This window comes from Crassostrea angulata, chromosome 2 (assembly GCF_025612915.1).
Source record: "Crassostrea angulata isolate pt1a10 chromosome 2, ASM2561291v2, whole genome shotgun sequence".
Classification (NCBI taxonomy): Eukaryota; Metazoa; Mollusca; class Bivalvia; order Ostreida; family Ostreidae; genus Magallana; species Magallana angulata.
In genome coordinates this window covers 53544311-53563153 of record NC_069112.1, presented here as the reverse complement: position 1 = coordinate 53563153, position 18843 = coordinate 53544311, and the positions used below count along the sequence as shown (strand labels likewise).

The 18843-nt window shown below is 32.7% G+C and overlaps 1 protein-coding gene across 1 annotated transcript; it reads right to left on the bottom strand.

Annotated features, from left to right (window-relative positions):
* Window positions 1-114: 114 nt before the first annotated feature.
* Window positions 115-18329, bottom strand: LOC128174493 (multiple epidermal growth factor-like domains protein 10). Its single transcript, XM_052840037.1, has 6 exons — window positions 18281-18329; window positions 17962-18186; window positions 4063-4314; window positions 3744-3875; window positions 3263-3403; window positions 115-230 (listed from the first exon to the last, which is right to left on the bottom strand). The coding sequence occupies exons 1-6, from the start codon at window positions 18327-18329 to the stop codon at window positions 115-117; spliced, it is 915 nt and encodes a 304-aa protein (XP_052695997.1).
* Window positions 18330-18843: the final 514 nt, after the last annotated feature.

Sequence of the window (18843 nt, the reverse complement as noted above, 5' to 3'; positions counted from 1 at the left end):
ATGTTGTGTTACATTTGCCAAGGTGTATCATACTAATATATGAATGAAATGTGTTCAGGTCTTTTTGCTTTATCAAGTTTGTGTTTTTAATTTTTTATCGAATAAATCGAGCAATTAATCCATATGCATTACCTGGAACTTACATACGCCAGTTTCTTGATAGCAGGATTGGTTTAAACAATTACTGCACATCTGTAAACAATCAATGCCAAAATATGGTTCCTCGCATGCTGAAATAGTAAAAGTCTTTTGTTTTTCAAAATACTAGACTTTGACCCGTGCGTGCAGGGGTTGACATTGCGTATCGGGCATTTACTGAATAGGTACATTGAAACACCTTATTTACATAACAAAGATATAAACCTACAATAATGCTATTAATTTTACTGCACTTTTCTTAGTTTGAATTATCTGTCTCGGGAAAGGCCCTAACCACAGTTAGAATGCCTCCCTTATACCCGTAATGTAACAGGAAATTGCAGAATCTCTCCGGAACGACTTAGGAAAAAGTAAATGAAGTTGCATTGAAAATAACAATCAAATTCATCACAAAAAACCTTTTTGAGACTGCAAATACCTATGAACTAGAAATTTTAATCCATTGAATGGAAGAATTCAACACCTTTTTACCAACGTACACGTATTTTTTTTTTGTAAAACTGGGTCCAAAGGACATTATTCATTTAAAAAATAAAAACATATTCTCTCTTCACTCTCCTAACAAATATAATGTAACTTTTTTGCATGTAATCAAATATTTTTTGTCATCACGAAGACAAAATTAAGTACTTAGTTGAAATATATATTTGTTATTTTACACTTTCTCTCAACAGAAATCATTAATACATATAAACATAATATATATTTAAAGTACAATGAAAATTTACCCGTATTTGTAGTATTATTTCTGAGTTTATTCATGTAAATGTGATATTGTGGAAACATAAACTAGATATCCCTGTAGCGTGAATGTATTGTGCGAGCGCAAGATTGTAAAATCCAAAAATATCCAGGTGATTTCCGGGGTTTTGTGAGGAATTTTCGTAGATTATTAATTAGCGAAGCTTAACTGAGAAAAAATGGAAACAAATTGGTAATCTTCAAGTACCAATGATGTTTAAATACATAAAACAAAAGACAGTATTCTTCCGATTTCTCGGTATTAAAGACCAAAAATCCGAGTCTATTATTTTAATATAGTAGTATAGATAACAAAACACAAATATTTAGAAATGTATGTATTGTTCTTATGATATACAGGAAAGTAAAACGAGGAAATTTAAACAAAATATATATCTTTGCAACAGTATATGTATTAACTGATATAGTAGTGTAAACTAAATTACATTCAGAAGTCATAAATAAGTATTAACATTCCACTCATTTTTGTTTGTATAGTGTAGAGAAAGCAAAGATATTTATTACACGCTGACACAGACAGGTTCTAGTATGAGTTTTAAAATGACGCCACAGATGTTCAAGTGCATCGTAAAAGCGAAAATCAAAATTCAATGTTATGGCCGTTACATTGGCTCTTTCATTTCTTTGAACTTACCCAATGGCATATTGTAAACTGGTGAATTTGAGATATTACATTTGTAATTACAGAAAGTGAATTAATTGTTTACAAAAGCATTAAACTATAATTTTTTAAAAGATGCGGTGTCATAGTAGCAGCAGTATTTTTAAACAAATTGTCTCTTCGCTAATGCAAAGTTACTAAATTAATATATTGTGTATACATTTCAGAAATCGAAACTGAGTATATATCACAGTGAACGTAAAAAAAAATACCACAGTGTCTGAGTCATCTGTTTCATATTTGGATATCTCACTGGAAATGGACATTGATGGTAACCTAGCAACAAAACTTTATGATAAACGCGATGACTTCAATTTTTCTATAGCCAACTATCCTTACATATGTAGCAGTATACCTTCATCACCAGCATTTGGTGTTTTTGTCTCACTTAATCGATACGCAAGGGCATGCTCTTCGTATGAACAGTTTCTAAGGCGAGGCAAGCTACTGACAAGTTGATAAAACAGGACTATCAACAGTCTCGTTTGAAGTCATCTTATCTTAAGTTCTATGGTCGATACAACAACCTTTTCAGCAAATACAATCGTCCACTGGGTCGCATGCTGACTGACGTTTTTCATACTAATTGTTAGACCATAACTAATCACCAAATTGTCTACGGACTTTTCAGGGTTTGTTTTCCAAATAACGACAAAGAGCACACGGTGGGTGTGATCTGTCAGCAGAGGATACTCACTCCTCCTAGGCACCTGATCCTACCTCTATCTTTTTGGAGGTCCATGTTGCTCTGCTCTTTGAATTTGTATTTCGTTTTATGGGTTTTTAGATTGTGTGACGGTTTGTTGTCATTTTTTTTTCAATTTAACAAAACTAGTCATAATACTTTAAATTATATATTGATAAAAAGAGTGAGTTGACAGTTTAATAACTAAAATGTTCAATTCAGTCATTGCAAAACATTTTCACACCTCAAACCTATTAATTTTGACATTAAACAAAATCCTAAGTTCGTATTAATTTTAATTCTCAAATACTTATAAATTAAAGAAACAACAAACCACTCGAGTTATAATTAGAGATACATGCCAGATAATTCAGAATGCAATACTATTTTGTTTACATTTATGTGGATTTATAATAATAATAAAGTTATTTTGTAAGTGTCGGATTTGAGGGAATAAAATACTGTGCTTACAATAATGTAAAGGTTTCGGAGTTTGACAGGCGAGTTTCTCAACTACAAGGATACATCTTCTTGTTATGTAAACTTAGTTTTTATTGCTATTTTTCTTTCCTATCAGCCACACAATGTTAACCATAAAACTTTGATGTAAAAAAGTAGCTGTGTATTAACATTTAATGATATGATATCCATTAGTGATATAAATTTACAAAAGCTATCAGAACTCTGACCAATAATGATATGATTTAACCATTAAAGAACCACGAGTCTAAAGCAATATTATACCACATAATAAGCCAATTGAGTACTTGTTTTGCGTTCTTTTTTTCAATTTTAGGCCAGTAGTGGATGAGAATTTTGACCATTAGCGATCTTATCTTAAACTGTATCTAAAAAGAATGGCTACATACATTGTTGGTGATTAAATTACTAATACCATTTATAATCTAAGTTCTAACCACTAATGCAATTTTATTCTATTAACTGTTACTGTATCACTATATGTTACTTCATAGCTAGTACATATACATACTTACAAATATTGCAGAAAGGTCCTTTATAACCAGGAGCGCATCCATTTAAACACAATCCGTTGGTATGATAACAATGAAATTCTTCTTCACAATGGCGGCTGCAGTTATATTGACATTTTATTCCATATCTTCCTTTATCACACTCTACAAATAAAATATAAAATGTAAGAAAGAATTTTGAGTTTAAAACACACTCAGACAACAGATACTGAATGAACTTAAAATATACATTACGATCGTAATCTTAAAATAAAATACCTTGTTATTTTTTTTTTATATAACATAATCGATAAATACAGTTAGTTATGGCAACGCAGTTGCATTGCTAAACATCTTAGATATTAACAAAGTGCATTGCAAATCTTATCGGTAAATATTCAATATGTATTCTTCTGATTTTTAAAAATTGAAAAGAAATCCATCAAATATATAACAAAACCCAGAGCACCAAAGCATTAAAAGGGGATTTATTCTTAAAAAATACCCTGGTTACACATTGGACCCTTGTATCCTGAGACACAACTAGAACAGTGGCCAGTATCGGTGTCACAACTCCTGTCTTGGCAATTTCTTGGGCATGGATAAAAGCAATCGTCTCCATATGTTCCATTACACCCTAATTTATGAGTAAGAAAAGAAGATAAATTATTATTGTATGCTGAAGATTTTTTTTATTCTACGAGAGTACTTATAAAATGATAATAATACCTGAGAAACACTTAGTCATGATGTTTTAGTTTAAATTAAAATAGTTTTCATTCAGTTAATTGTTTTTTTTATATAATAGAGATATCTCTACTTACCATATACCTCTACTTCACACAGTTCATTAAAAGCATATTTTGAATAGAAGTTAGGATACTGAACACCATGTCTACGTTCATTGTAGTAGATAACGTGTCGTCCTTGAAGAGAACAGTTGATGTGGTGGTCCAATGACAACATATTTTGGTCGGCTGATTCATCATGATAACAGAGATAGCCATTGTCTTTAGAGGTTGTGTTGGATACATAGACAAAAAAGCCTGCCATTCTCTGTATATTTTGAGTATGATCTGAAAAAAACACCAAACAAACAAACAACAATTTAAGGTTTAACTGAATAACTTGAACAATAAATTTTAAACATATAAACAACACCGTTTACATGAACTACAAAAATACTTTCAAAGATCTGTATGCATAAAAATACATTTATAAAGCAAATTGAACACATTTATGCAGAGATTAATAATTATGATGATAAAGGGATATTAAGAAGAAAAAAAAACGCTTAGTAAATGCAACTCTTGTTTATAAAACACTTAACGGGTATGACACACTTCAAAGTAAAGTGCAATCTCCAGAATTATGGGCATTACAGATTTCAATACCTTTTAGGGAATAAAACATTAGAAAGCTTAAGATACAACGAAACTTAAGTTAGGCCTCGGGGCGTTCATCAAAATTTAGTCCAGTGTAAATTGCCTTTCACTAAGAGGCGTTCACCTGATCGTAATACTAGTATCGGACTAAGTTAAGGCGAGTCCTACATGTACGTCCTTGAAAACGAGCACATGAACATGCACATACAGATATTGCAGATAAATTGATTTTAGATACTTAGTAAATAGAAAAAGACCTCTATCTAGATAGATAGAAGGATAGAAACATGTCATTTGTATTTTTGTGATTGTTGTAAGTCTTGTGTTCCCCTGAGAGAAAAAATCCAAGGCTAATTTTTTTTATTACAAATTGTTTTTTTGTTGTAACAAAGTTTCTATATATGGTGTATTAACGATGCCTATGTTGTTATATTTTTGACAATATCATAGTAAAAATTCTCAATAATAATAAACGTCATCAGTTCTAATATCGGAAAAAAATGGGGGAAAATACAAAAGTACATGCACGTTTATGTGTAAATGTTTAAAGTTGTTCGAGCCAAGGTAAAGATGCATGTGTCCGATGTATGGTGAACTCAACATCTAAGTACACTTGGGTGTATATTTAGTATATTAAATTAGGCTTTGTATAAATTAAAGGTTATTTGAGTAGTTGTATGTAACCTACGAAAAAAAGTTCGATTAAAACTGGCGTCAGTATTTTGCCTTGGTTGTATGATAAATATATTATCCAGTATCTAAACAGAATTAAAGTCTTTTTGAAAATTCTGAAACACATTTGGTGCTATCATTATATCTTGATGATAACATTTTAACAATGCAGAAAGATTCATTTGTTATATACCTTTAACTACCTGAGCATGGCATATTTCACCCATCAAATATGAAATGACAAAAGGGGAAAATGAAAGCAAAAAAAACTATTTCGAGAGTTTTAAATTTCAAAATATCATGTTCACATATGTTTTGTCTGGAAGTTGGATAAAAATGAAATGCTTCACATTTCTTATACAAATACACCTTTGCACTTATTATACATCGTACAAGTATAATTTATGCTTTATCCATTGCTCAATTTACTAAAAATATGAAATAAAAATCAAATCATTGAATACAAATAAATGATTGTATGTCTAAACATGTAGTTTTAACATGTAAGTGCAAGTATAAACAATGTGTATACATGTGAAGCATAGTAAGAAAGTTTCAATGCAAGAACTGATACCGCCTATCAAAACTCTCTATTATTTAAATTTCATATGAAGTTGATCAAACAGCAAGGGACGTTGACAGAACAATTATTATACAATTAAATATTACGGTCAGCACCGATATTTTTAACGACAAAATTAGCAATCATTTCATGTTTATGCCCAAAGTTACAACTAACATTTTACTGTGCGTAAATTTTCGGCTTAACTTAGTTAAACCATTGAGTAAACGGACCTTAGTCCAAATATTTGACTTAAATCCGAATTTACGTCAACAGTTAGCTTACGCCGGGCCTACGCTGTTTAGTTAACTGAGCCACTGAATAATAGAACATTGTTGATTTATGCTGCTTTGAAATGAAACAAAAAAAATATCTTTTATTAGAAATACGTCTTTTGAAATTTTTATTGAACTTATTTAAAAACGCCATTTGCTAGGTACGTAATCTGTAAAAAAGTTTGATGTTTGTGGGAGTTGTTTTTAGTCAACTCTCATAGTGTTTGAACCTAAGCACAAGTCATCACCGCTGAAGAATGTTGTACTTGAGAATAATCGATAAATTCAATGTTATTATTAAGAAGCATTTTTTTTCAAGGAAATGTCCTTAAAATACCTTTAAAATACTCAGATTTTTAATAGTACGAACGATATTTTTTAGAGTTAAATTTATTTTTACGCCAAAGTAGTACTGTCGTATACTAGACCTTATAATCATTTGTTTTTAAACACTTTTCCAAAAATATTTTGAAAACTGATACATAATACATCGTAGAGTTTGATGGCGTTAATTCTATAAATTTTATACAACGTGATTCGTATGGAGTTTTCTGCTTTTAGCTCTGAATTCGAGATGGAAAAGTCCGAAAATGTATGTAAAAAAAGAATGTGCGTGATTATTTGAATGAGTTCAGAAACTATTCACTATGTGAAATAACATTTGTTAATATCAAAATAAATAATAATCAATAAAATTAACTCCCGTCAGTATTTCAGTACTTTGATTAGATACCTACTTACATTCAGTTTTAAATAGGTGTTTTCCGAATATATCTCTAAACTTTTCAAATGATTAGGCTAGTCCGTGCCAAACATGTAGAATCTTGTAAACTCGAGTTCGAGTTTTTTATTTTTTTATTTTCATAGAATAATTACAAACCTTATTAGAGCAAACACATTTAATTGCATTCTATTTAGAAGTTGTGAATTATTCTTTAAGTTTATAGATATGAATATACAGTCCGCCCACAAAATCAAATTCTGTTCAAAGTTCCCTGGGATCAAAAGTAGATTGGATTATAAATTCCAATAAAATAAACATCATTATTTAAAAAATAATAATACTTTAATTACTTGGTATATGCACGTACAATCAAAATACTAAGTAAGCACATATTTTCTTTTGGGTTACAAATCCGTTGTTTTAAACCAAGTACAGCTTGTGACATTGTCTAATAGTTTTAAAGACTACACAATTACAATGGTATTTGACCTAGTTAAATAGTTTTGTACAATTGTACGGCTTATGGTTTTTCCAATATACATCTCTGGATGAAAAATCTGGTTTCAACGCTGCGAAAACTCTTCGGAAACTTTGCGGAAATTTAAGGTTACTTGAGGTTTCTGACAGGTTTTAGCATGGAAACTTCAAGTTTCATGAAATTTCCGCAGTGCTGAAACTTAAGCTGTCTACGAATCCAAATGGTTTCAACAACTGAAACCTACTGAAACTTGGAAGTTTCAACTTTATATACGACGCCAGATAAATGGCGCGATATCTTGATGAGAAATGATATGAGCTTAGAATTTCATCGAGAGTTTCTATATTGTGAAGTTAATTACCTTGATATATTTTCTTCGTTCTGGGTATCAAATCCCGTTTAAAAGGGATTTACGTCTAAGCGAGATTCTTCATTTTTACATTATGAATTCTTGTTCATTTTCACATTCTCGCCGAAAATAAAAAGGGCGCCAATACTGACCAATCAGCACCCGCTAAATCTTTGAGAAATGCATCATTGGATAATTTGAATAACTGCTAGAGTTACTATTTCCTGGTTAAATACGACAAATTATTATTTTTTGTTACAATTGTAACACGTGTCAAACAAAACGCTAAACGGTCGACTGTTTGTTAACAATTTTTAAAAGGCATATACGTTATTATTAAAATAATTGGATAGTACAAGTAATAACATATGTTTTAGTTTTTGTCTATAACTATATCTTATTTGTACACATAGTTTTGCAAAACTCAAGATGATGGAGCCATAAACATGATAAATAGGTTACTGACGAGGTAGTTTTTTCCTCGATTCTATAAGTACATCCACTGTCTTATTCAAATTATAGTGGTGTGTAAATTGTTATGTCCAATACAGAGCAATTTCCGCTTTCACAATCATAAATTAAGTATATTTAAATGCCGACCGATTATTTGATTATCTCGGTGATTAAGACGGATGGGCTGGTTCACCCGTACGTGAAAAGCTTGTCAATTTACAACTACATGTACGATAAATTTATGACAATTATTTTACAGTTATACATATGCACTGCTTGATCATACGATGTTACAATGCGTAAAAAATACCTACAAATATAAAAGTATTAAACTTAAATATTGAAAATGCTGGGAAGTAATTAACATGCATGACTCAGGCACATACTGCGGCATCGTTTTTGAAAGTTGGGGGAGGGGGGGGGGGGCAATTCCATGTTAATTCAATTCAATTTTTCATATCTAAATTTAATAACTATGGTTGGGGCGAGAAAAAATGCTACGTGCCTGTGAGTACATGCTTCTTTTAATTAATGTATAAACTTTTAAATGTTTTGTCAATGTTTATAATGCATGTAAATGCAGGCAAGTAGGAAGGTTTTTTTTAGAATGGAAGGGGGGTGAGACTCATCTGTATTCAAGCAAAAAGACAAGTTTGCAAATCGTGAAAATCCTTATCCTTGGGGATGGAGGTGTGGAACATGCAAACACCTACTACCTACTACAACTTCGATTTCACTGTGATTTTCCTGATTTTTACCTCGAGTCAGTTTTTACCTGCTCCAAAAGGGGGAGAGGGACTCAAAGATTTTACAATTTTCTGTCTGTAAATTAAAAAAAATTAAAATGTGGGGGGAGTCCACCTCCCCCCCCCCCCCCCCCACCTCTCCTCCAACCGGATGCTTCGTGTCTGGGTTTTTTGTCTGTGTAGATGTTTTTTGAAGAAAAAAAAAATAAACTCTGAAGTTCATGTTGTAGAATATTTTTGGTATAATGGTTTGTAATAAAGTTGCATTAACAAATTTACCTTGATTCATTTGTTTAATTAGTACATCAAGTTTTATTAATTAAAGTGATAAAGGATTTAAGAAGGAGTCTTATTAAATAAATAAAAAGATTGTAAGTAAAACAGTTAATCTTAAAATGTAAGCCATATACAACTAAAGTCTTTTTTACCTATTGATAATTTTACCAATTAACTTTACTTTTTTAAGATACACACAAATTGAAAAATTAATTCTTGTCGGGCTACAGGCATAATCTCCTGCTAAGTCCTGTGTACATTTTAGGTAACAGTCTTTCGTTCACCTCTGACAGAAAATCAGTTCATTTTGCATATAAAAAAATATCGATTAGGCACATTCATATATGATTTTTGCTTGTTTTTATTTTATTTAAGAGAGAGAGAGAGAGAGAGAGAGAGAGAGAGAGAGAGAGAGAGAGGGAGAGAGAGAGAGAGAGAGAGAGAGAGAGAGAATACGGAAGCCCATTTAGGACCCACCAAAAACTATTTTTGAATTTGATATAACGAATTCTTGAATTTGTTAAAACGAATTAAAATCATTATAACGAATTGTTGAATCTGTTATAACGAATTAAATTTGTTATAACAAATTTTAGGAATTAGTTATAACGAATTTAATATATTATAACAAATTCGCTGAATTCGTTATTTCAAATTTTTAAATTTGTTTTAACAAATTAAATTTGAAATAACAAATTCTTGAAATCGTTAATTCAAAGTTTTAATTCGTAATTTCGGTTTTTTAAACTCAGGTTTTAACATATTTTCATCCAATTTGTAATAACAAATTTCATGTTTTGGGGAACAAAATAAACGGGGCGGACTTCATTTGTCCCATATCGGAGTACGACGAAACGGCGAAATGGTAAATGAAGTAAACTCTCGTAAGAACAAAAGTGGAGGAACATATTGTCACAGCTGTCGCTGTAACCATGGTAACAGATGTAACTATTCCAAAAGACACCTTATTACTTTATCGGCTTTGCTAGATTTCCTACATAGATAGAAACAAAATATTTAAGAACTGCTATATATGTAGCAACGCATTTTCACCAAAAATATTGTGCATGATATACAGATATACTGGTTTCTGCGCAAAATTCCAAAAAATTGTTTAGTCAATGCTATTAATTATTGAGCATGCTGATTTATAAAACGGTACATGCAGCCCAGCCAATGTTGAACTTATGTCATAGAATTTATTTACCATAATTAAATGCAAAACCGCATCGAAATCGATGCAAACAAATGGAGTTACACCTCTTCAAAGTGCCTATTTTTACCTCTTTTAGGAATCTAATCAAGAGAAAATGAAATTAGGCGATAACAAGGCTTCAGTGCCGTCACAAGGTCAACACTATGGAAATTTCATACAATACATGTTATGTATTATTGCAGCAAATACCGTTTTTCTGTTATGCTGTAGGACACGCTTATTTTGTGTCGCTCATTTCTTATGAAATAATTGGGCCATAGGTTTCAAAATTGATTTGTAATGTTATCACAGTAAAGGACACTTGAAAAATATAAATATGATATTTTATATGACATAGCCAGGCATTATAACCAGGATGTGCGCATGTGGGAACCAAGTTTCCATCGGGATTGTTAAACGTTTGGGAGGAAATTCAATAGCTTCTTGGAGAAACTTCGAACTGATGACAGGTGCCAATAAAACAAAAACAAAACAAAAAAACGCGACTTTTATATCATAAAGTCATTAAAAGTGATAGGAATGTTATGTACCTTTGGTTACACTAAAAAAAATAATTAAATATTTGCGAAGACAATAAAGGCAATGTTACAGGAAAAAAATAGACACGTAGCTTCAAACGAGTGGGTTGGTTGGGTAGTAGGGAGAGGCCTGTCCCCATGCAGTTGCCCCCTCCCTTTCCTAGCATTTTCTGAACATGTAAATAATTGAAAGTGACTGGGAGGAAATAAACAGTGAAATTTAAGTTTGAGGTAAACTTAGCATTTCTATAGCTACCACCACCGTGTCCGATTTTCGATTTTTTTAAAGACTTTTTTTTCGCATGTCAAGAATTGTTTGGCGATTCTCCCATCCCACCCCCTGTTTACGATGCCACCTGCCTGAACAAAATATTACGGTTTCCTAACATATACCAGTAAAAAGAATTGGGTTTAAATATAAACTAAAAATACTGTATCTCATACAATATACCATTAACCAGGTTCCATTAACACCTACGCTTAAATTCAATATAAAAACATTTAAGGTTAGGAGGAGAGTGATAATTTATTTTTTTCTCTTTTTTTTTTCAGGGGGAGGGGGTTATTAGGGAGGGGTAGGGGTGGTCAGAACACCGACCCCATGTAGCTCTATCCATAACCCCTCACCAAGGTCTATGTGTCCATCACCAGGGTCTGCATACCCATCACCAGGGTCAGAGTACATATTAACAGGGTCAGAGTAAGTACTACCGGAGTCGGTGTACGTATCAACAGGGTCTGTATACGCATAACCAGATTCAGTATACCCATCACCAGGACACCAGGGTCTCAATACATATCCCGAGGGTCAATGTGTCTTTGTGTTCATCACCAGGGTCTGATTACCCATAGCCAGAAATCCACGTACCATCACCAGGGTCTCAATGCCTATCACCAGGGTCAGTGTACGTTTCATCAGGGTCTATATGCCTATCACCGGGGTTTTTATACTAGTATTAATAGGGCCAGAGTGCACATTACTATCGTCTGTATACCCATATCCTGAATCAGTATACCCATCACCAGGGTAAGTTTACCTATAAGTTGCTATAACCAAGGTTAGTGTACCCAATTACAAGAGTGTGTACATGTATACGCATAACCAGAGCCAGTATACCCATCACCTGGGTCTCAATACCTATAACAGTATAGGTTTTGAGACCCTGGTAATGGGCAGACCCTGGTGATACGAACACTGACCTTGGTGATATGCATTAAGACCCTGATGATGGGTTCTAATGACTTGATGATGGGCACACAGACCCTGGTGATACGTACACTGACCCTGGTAATAGATATAGACATCCTGATAATCGTAATATTGACCCAGGTTATGGGTATACAGACCCTGGAGATACGAACACTGACCCTAGTGATACATACACTGACTCTGATGATACGTACACTGAGCCAGGCTGTTTGTATGCAGACCCAGATGATGGGCACACAGACCCTGGTGATACGTACACTGACCCTGGTAATAGATATAGACATCCTGATAATCGTAATACTGACCCAGGTTATGGGTATACAGACGCTGGTGATACGAACACTGACCCTAGTGATACATACACTATGCTATTAAAACATTTAAAAATCCTAATCCGTAGGAGTATGGGGAAAGGCGTACCTTTAACCTCAATTCTACAGTTTATTTCCTCCCTTTCATTTTAGTTTTTACCTGGTCCCAAAAACATTAGGGGCGGGGGACTCCTTGTTAATTCACCTTTTATATGTAAATTTAAGAAAAATGTTTGGTGCGAGAAAGCGTGTGCAGAAGGGGGTAGTCTAGCTCGTCCTCATGCCCCTGCTCCACTTCATACCCCCTCTCCCTACGATGCTAAGTGTCTGTTGTTTTCCTGTAACATTGCTCTTTTTTGTTCTCTCAAATACTAATATTTATACAACATTTTGGTGTAAATCTAATGTACACAACATTCGTATCTCTTTTAATGAACAATTATAATGTAAATTTCGAATTTTCCTATATGATTTTAAATTGCGCGAATATCAGTTCGAAGTTCCTCCAAACAGCTTTCGAATTTCCTCCCAAACGTTTACCGAAAAGTCGGTACACGCATGCGTACATCCTGGTTATAGTGCCTGGTTGTACTATAAAAAATCAAAGTACTGAAGAACTGATGGGAATTGATTTTATCGATTATTATTTATTTTTAAATCAATTATATGTTATTTTGCATGGCAAGTACTTTCCTATATGTATTTGAATTACGCACATTTTTAATAATATGAATTCTTCCACAGGAATTTCGTGAAAATCCAATATGAATCATGTTGTATAATAATCAAATATCTATTTTATCAAACTACGTATCAGTAATCGGAACAGTTATGAGAAATTGTATGGATCCAAGCAAAATTGGACTCTAGTCTTGTTCAACCAGACACTCAGCTGTATCCGTTAATCACCGACAAGCAAGAGAGAATCTCGTCTTGGTGCGAGTTCTGGCGTAGGAATATATAAAATGTCCGACTTAAAAAATTATCTAAATTGTTCGTACCATTTAAAATCTAACTATTTACAAGGTATCTATAAATAAGTTTCCTTGAAAAACAATGCTTAATAACTCATGAAATCGATTTTATCGATTATAACTAAATGTTGTCAGCAATGTTGATTTGTACTTAGGTCCAAACACTGTTTCACTCACGGTTTGCCTGAGTAACTGCATACATGTAGGCGAGTTGATTAAAATCAACTCCTAAAAATAGCCTATTCTATACATCGTTCTGATGGAAAGTTGGTTCACGCTTGCGCATATCCTGGTTATAATGCCTAGCTACATCATATAAACTATTATATTTATATTATTAAGTGTCCTTTACTGTGATAACCCAGCCCAATAATTTCATAAAAAACGAGCGACACAAAATGAGCGTGTCATACAGCATAACCGAAAAACAGTATTGGCTGCGCTGCGTAGTGATACATTGCATGTGTTATTCATTAAAAAACAGTGGTTTTAGAATGTTGTTTTAAAGTGTAGAAATTGGAAATTATATAAATATAAATATTAAAGTAATAAGGAATCATTCTTTGAATATTATGAGTTGATAATTTCGGTCAGAGCGTGGTCATATCTATCATACATCCCGTCGAGCTTTATTTGATTAAAACACGTCTCGGCCAAAATCACCTGAGACTAGTAATACTCAAAGAATGATTCCTAATTCTTAAATCAATTTTATTCCAGACCGGTTTTTTTTTTAAGTATGGCGTAATCTCACGGTTTGGAGATGTAATGAGATGAAAAATGCACATATATGTTAATAAATTAGCATGCTTATTAATTGATAGCATTAATTAAACAAATTTGTGGAATTTTGCACAGAAACCCGTCGAAACAAATCTGTATATATTGTATTTTTGGTGAAACTGCATTGCTACATATTGTTCTTAAATATTTTGTTTCTATCTATGTAGGAATTCTAGCAAAGCTGATAAAGTAAGGTGTCTTTCGGAATTGTTACATCTGTTACTATGGTTACATTTACTTCATTTAATACCATTTCCCCGTTTACACGGTGTAGTACATAAACGGTTGCTATCCGTAAAAAAAACGACGTTTGCTGTTTCTATTCGAAAATTAAACGGTTACTAGCTGAAAAAGATGTCCGACACAGCAAGTATTTTTCTTTTCAGATTGAACAAAATGCTCATTTTCTCAAAGATTTTAATTAACCTGCAAACTTGACAACCCTTACGGAACGCAACACACATTTCAACATTAAAATATCCAGCTACCTACATACAAGATGAAGAATTGACTTAAATTCGTGAATAACTGTCGTTGATTTGGGCACATGTGCAGTCGAATTTTTGGACATGATTGCGCCAAAATCAAAGTTTTTTTTTTAAATTGAAGCGACTGATCTCTTAATATTTGTACACAGAATAGTTTGATTGCAAGAATTATCCATTTTCTATGTTTGTATAAAAACTATGACGATTTTACTCGATAAGCCGTATGTTACGGCTACTATTAGACAACGACACCGGTTTCTATTGGAAATGTGCACTTTTTAACCTCAATGAAATAACATCCATGTATATGCATTGAATCATACAGTTGAAATATGTTATTCTATAGTAACCGTTTAAAAATACGACTTTCGCAACTCTCCGACCATTTTTATAACAGAGCTCGAAACCACCTCAAATGTATCACAGGTGCTTGGGGACTGGACCCCCCCCCCCCCCATATTCCCCCTCCCTCCAATTCCCGAGTTATTTTTTCATCAATTATTTTTTTTATTATAAGTTGATGTATGCTGCACTAGAAAAAAATCACAAATAATGCGAAATAAGCTATGTATAAAAAAATATATACCACTGGTATATTTTTTATATATAGCTTGTTTCGCGTTAATTTTGAATTTTTAGTGTAGCGTACAATACATCAACATATAATTAAAAAAATTAAATGATGAAAAAATAACTGGGGAATGTGGGATGAATGTTGTTGTGGGTGAGGGGGTGGGGGGGGGGGTAGGTCCCATCCTCATGCACCTGACTGTGGAATGTATTACATAGTCGTTCATGACACCCCCCCTTTTTTTTTATAGAATTTGATTTAAATACTTTATGTTTTACTATCCGTCGTGTTGTGAGCTAGCAGTGCCCGAGAAGTTGAGACTGTTTACCTGTATGACCTACCTATAAATGTACACATTTCATCCTTTATAATTTTTTTACATTTCATGAAAATAGTATCGTTCCGCATGAGGTTAATTAATGTTTGCGCAGTACTTGCCCGCTGACAAAAGAGGCGAAAGGGACGAAAAAAAAACGGGCGAATATTTCCTTGTATACAGTAGTACATCATAAATTTTTGCGAGTAACAAAAATTTTAACTTTGCAATTTGGAAATTCTAACTTGCATTTTTTGAGATGTATACCGGTATATATAGTGAATTTTGAACTCTGATACCCATATGATATCAATAGAAAATCATGTTAAGGTGTTCTGAGACTCTTCCGAATGGGAATAAGATATCAGATTTTCCAATTACAAATCTCCATTAGAAATCTGTTTTTATTCCTGTGAAAATCTCCCGGTAAAAAAGGGATACCCTCCATTAACAAATATTCAATATTTTTCTTTTTATTGATTTTAAATTTTCTTATTCTCTTTATGTGTATTTTGTAAAAAAAAAATATGGCTCAAAGGTGAAAGAAACAGTAGCTTTGGACAGACTTAATATGTCATAGGTTACTGTGGAATCATGGCTTTTAAGGGTGCATTTCGTAGATTAGAGCTGCATGGTTGAACGCGATTTGATGGAGTTGAAATCGTTGAAGCACTTGTGGTCTCACATTCTGTGTGATGTGTTTTAGATTTTTTAGGCTTGTGCAGCCATAAGTTTGTTTTTCTTTTTCTAGCTGGAAAAAAGTTTCATATAGTAGTCGGTGCATCGTATTCAGTTTATAGCCGGTGCGAACATATCAGTATTTCAAATAGCAACCGTTACTTTAAAAAATCATTTGTTGTCAAATTATTTCGATCAAAATATACTTGCTTGTTTATTTTGTATTACTTAATGAATCATAATAGATAAATGCTTTTTTTCATAATACAGAACAAACAAACTATGATTTGTAGATGAAAATATCAGCTTAAAACTTGGTTGTAACAGCCTTTTAGTTCGTCACCGACCTAGGAAATTTCTCTATTTCTTGTTATTCATAGGACTGTTTTCCAAACTACATTTATAAAATATTATACTAATAACTTACATGTTCCGTGCACACGGATTATTCAAACACTTACATGGTTTGGGTACATTTTTCGTCAATTTTGTGGCTTGATCCATGCGTTTCGTGCATGCTTTTTTCAACTAGCAACCGTTCAATTTTCGAATAGAAACACCAAACGCTGTTTTTTACTGATAGCAGCCGTTTAGGTACTACACCGTGGTTTAACGCCGATCATTTGATCGGCGCATTTCGTCGTACGCCGATATGGGACAAATGAAGTCCGCCCCGTTTAATTTGTTCCCCAAAACATGAAATTTGTTGACACAAATTGGGTAAAAATATGTTATAACCGAGTTTAAAAAACCGAAATTACGAGTTAAAACTTTGAAATAACGAATTCAAGAATTCGTTATTTCAAATTTAGTTTGTTATAACGAATTCAAGAATTCGTTATTTCAAATTTAATTTGTTAAAACAGATTTTGAAATAACGAATTCAGCGAATTTGTTATAACATATTAAATTCGCTATAACAAATTCCTAAAATTTGTTATAACAAATTTAATTCGTTATACCGGATTCAACAATTCATTATAACGATATAAATTCGTTTTAACAAATTCAAGAATTCGTTATATCAAATTCAAAAATATGTTTTGATAGGTCCTAAATGGGCTTCCGTAAGAGAGAGAGAGAGAGAGAGAGAGAGAGAGAGAGAGTAATCAGTTCATTTTTCATATAGAATAAATACTAAACTAAACTAAAAAAATGTCACAAAGAAACTACACTTGAGAATAACCTTTTTTCCACGTTTTAAAAAGTTTTATGCATACATAAAGTTTCAGTAACGCTAAATTTTACTGTACATCAAATCATTTACGAATGCTGAAACTGAACTTAAGCTTACTAAAATAATTAATATATCACTTTTCAAATCAAATAAATTTTAGTAATGTTTTCAGAGATGCGTAAACCATTTGGAATATTAACCTAAAGTTTTGCATACTGAAACCTAGCGAAAAAATGCTGAAACTGGTTGATATCCCCATGATAATTTACACAACTGTTAATTCAGTTTAAGTTTGGTTTCCGCATTGCAGAAACCATGAGGAATCTTAGACTAAAGTTTCAGCTGACTGAAACCTAAGGGTTAACGCATTGCGGAAACTATACAGGAAACTTTAACTTCAAGTTTCAGCAAGGTTTCCATATAGTTTCAGTTTTGCTTAAACTGGATTGTTCATCCAGTGCATATTATCTTCATTATCAATTATGTTGTCCAAGATATAAACGCATGTGTATATGTGTTAATTGAATTTAATTTCTAAAGATGTTTTTTATAAGTACGTACTTTGGTTATCCTTCCTATAGTAGATGTCAATATGACTGATGCTGACAACTCTCCCAAGGTCTACCCTCCATGTTGCTGTGTATTTGCCGTCATCAGATATTGTACACTGACCTCCAACTCCACGATCATCATACATACCGTCCACTGCATTCTCACTACCAAAGTCTCTACTTTTGTCAGGCCATGGGTGCTGTTCCCAAGTAGGCTTATGTAATGCTAGATTTTCTGTATAAATAAAATATGTAAGCCGCTAAGAAAGTTTTTTTTTTGTTTTTCTTCCATAATGTGAAAAAAGAAAAACGACATAGGACCAACTGGCCTTGACGGTCAAACCATAGTTTGTAGATGGGCCGGTCAAAAATTCTCATTTTTGTATTTTAATTTTTATTTGATGTTTAAATAACAACATGTGACTCATGTGATTGTCCCCGCCCCCTTTAATATTTGATATTTGAAAACATTAAGTCAATTCATATAAGGGAGTGGGGGTCGAAGGTTAGAATAAATTATGGTCTATCTATACACTAGCAGCAAGGACCAGAATGTAAACTTTGAGTAGAAAAACAAACTGCATGTTTAAATGGTCATTATGAATGAGTAAATAAAAACTTCAGAATTTGTTTCCAAGAATACGGTGGTATTTAATAGCCTTATCGCATACACATACCTGTAGAAATAAGTACAGTAAAACTCGGTTATAGCGAAGTCCTAGGGACCAATGGATTTAATTCGTTATATCCGTAATTCGTTATAACCGTATAACGAATTCGTAATAATAACGATAGCGAATTCGCTATAAACATGTTTTCTTTCAGCAGACTATAAATTTTGTTAATTGAGGCTTAAAATAAAAATCGATACTTTGATACCTTTGATAATTGC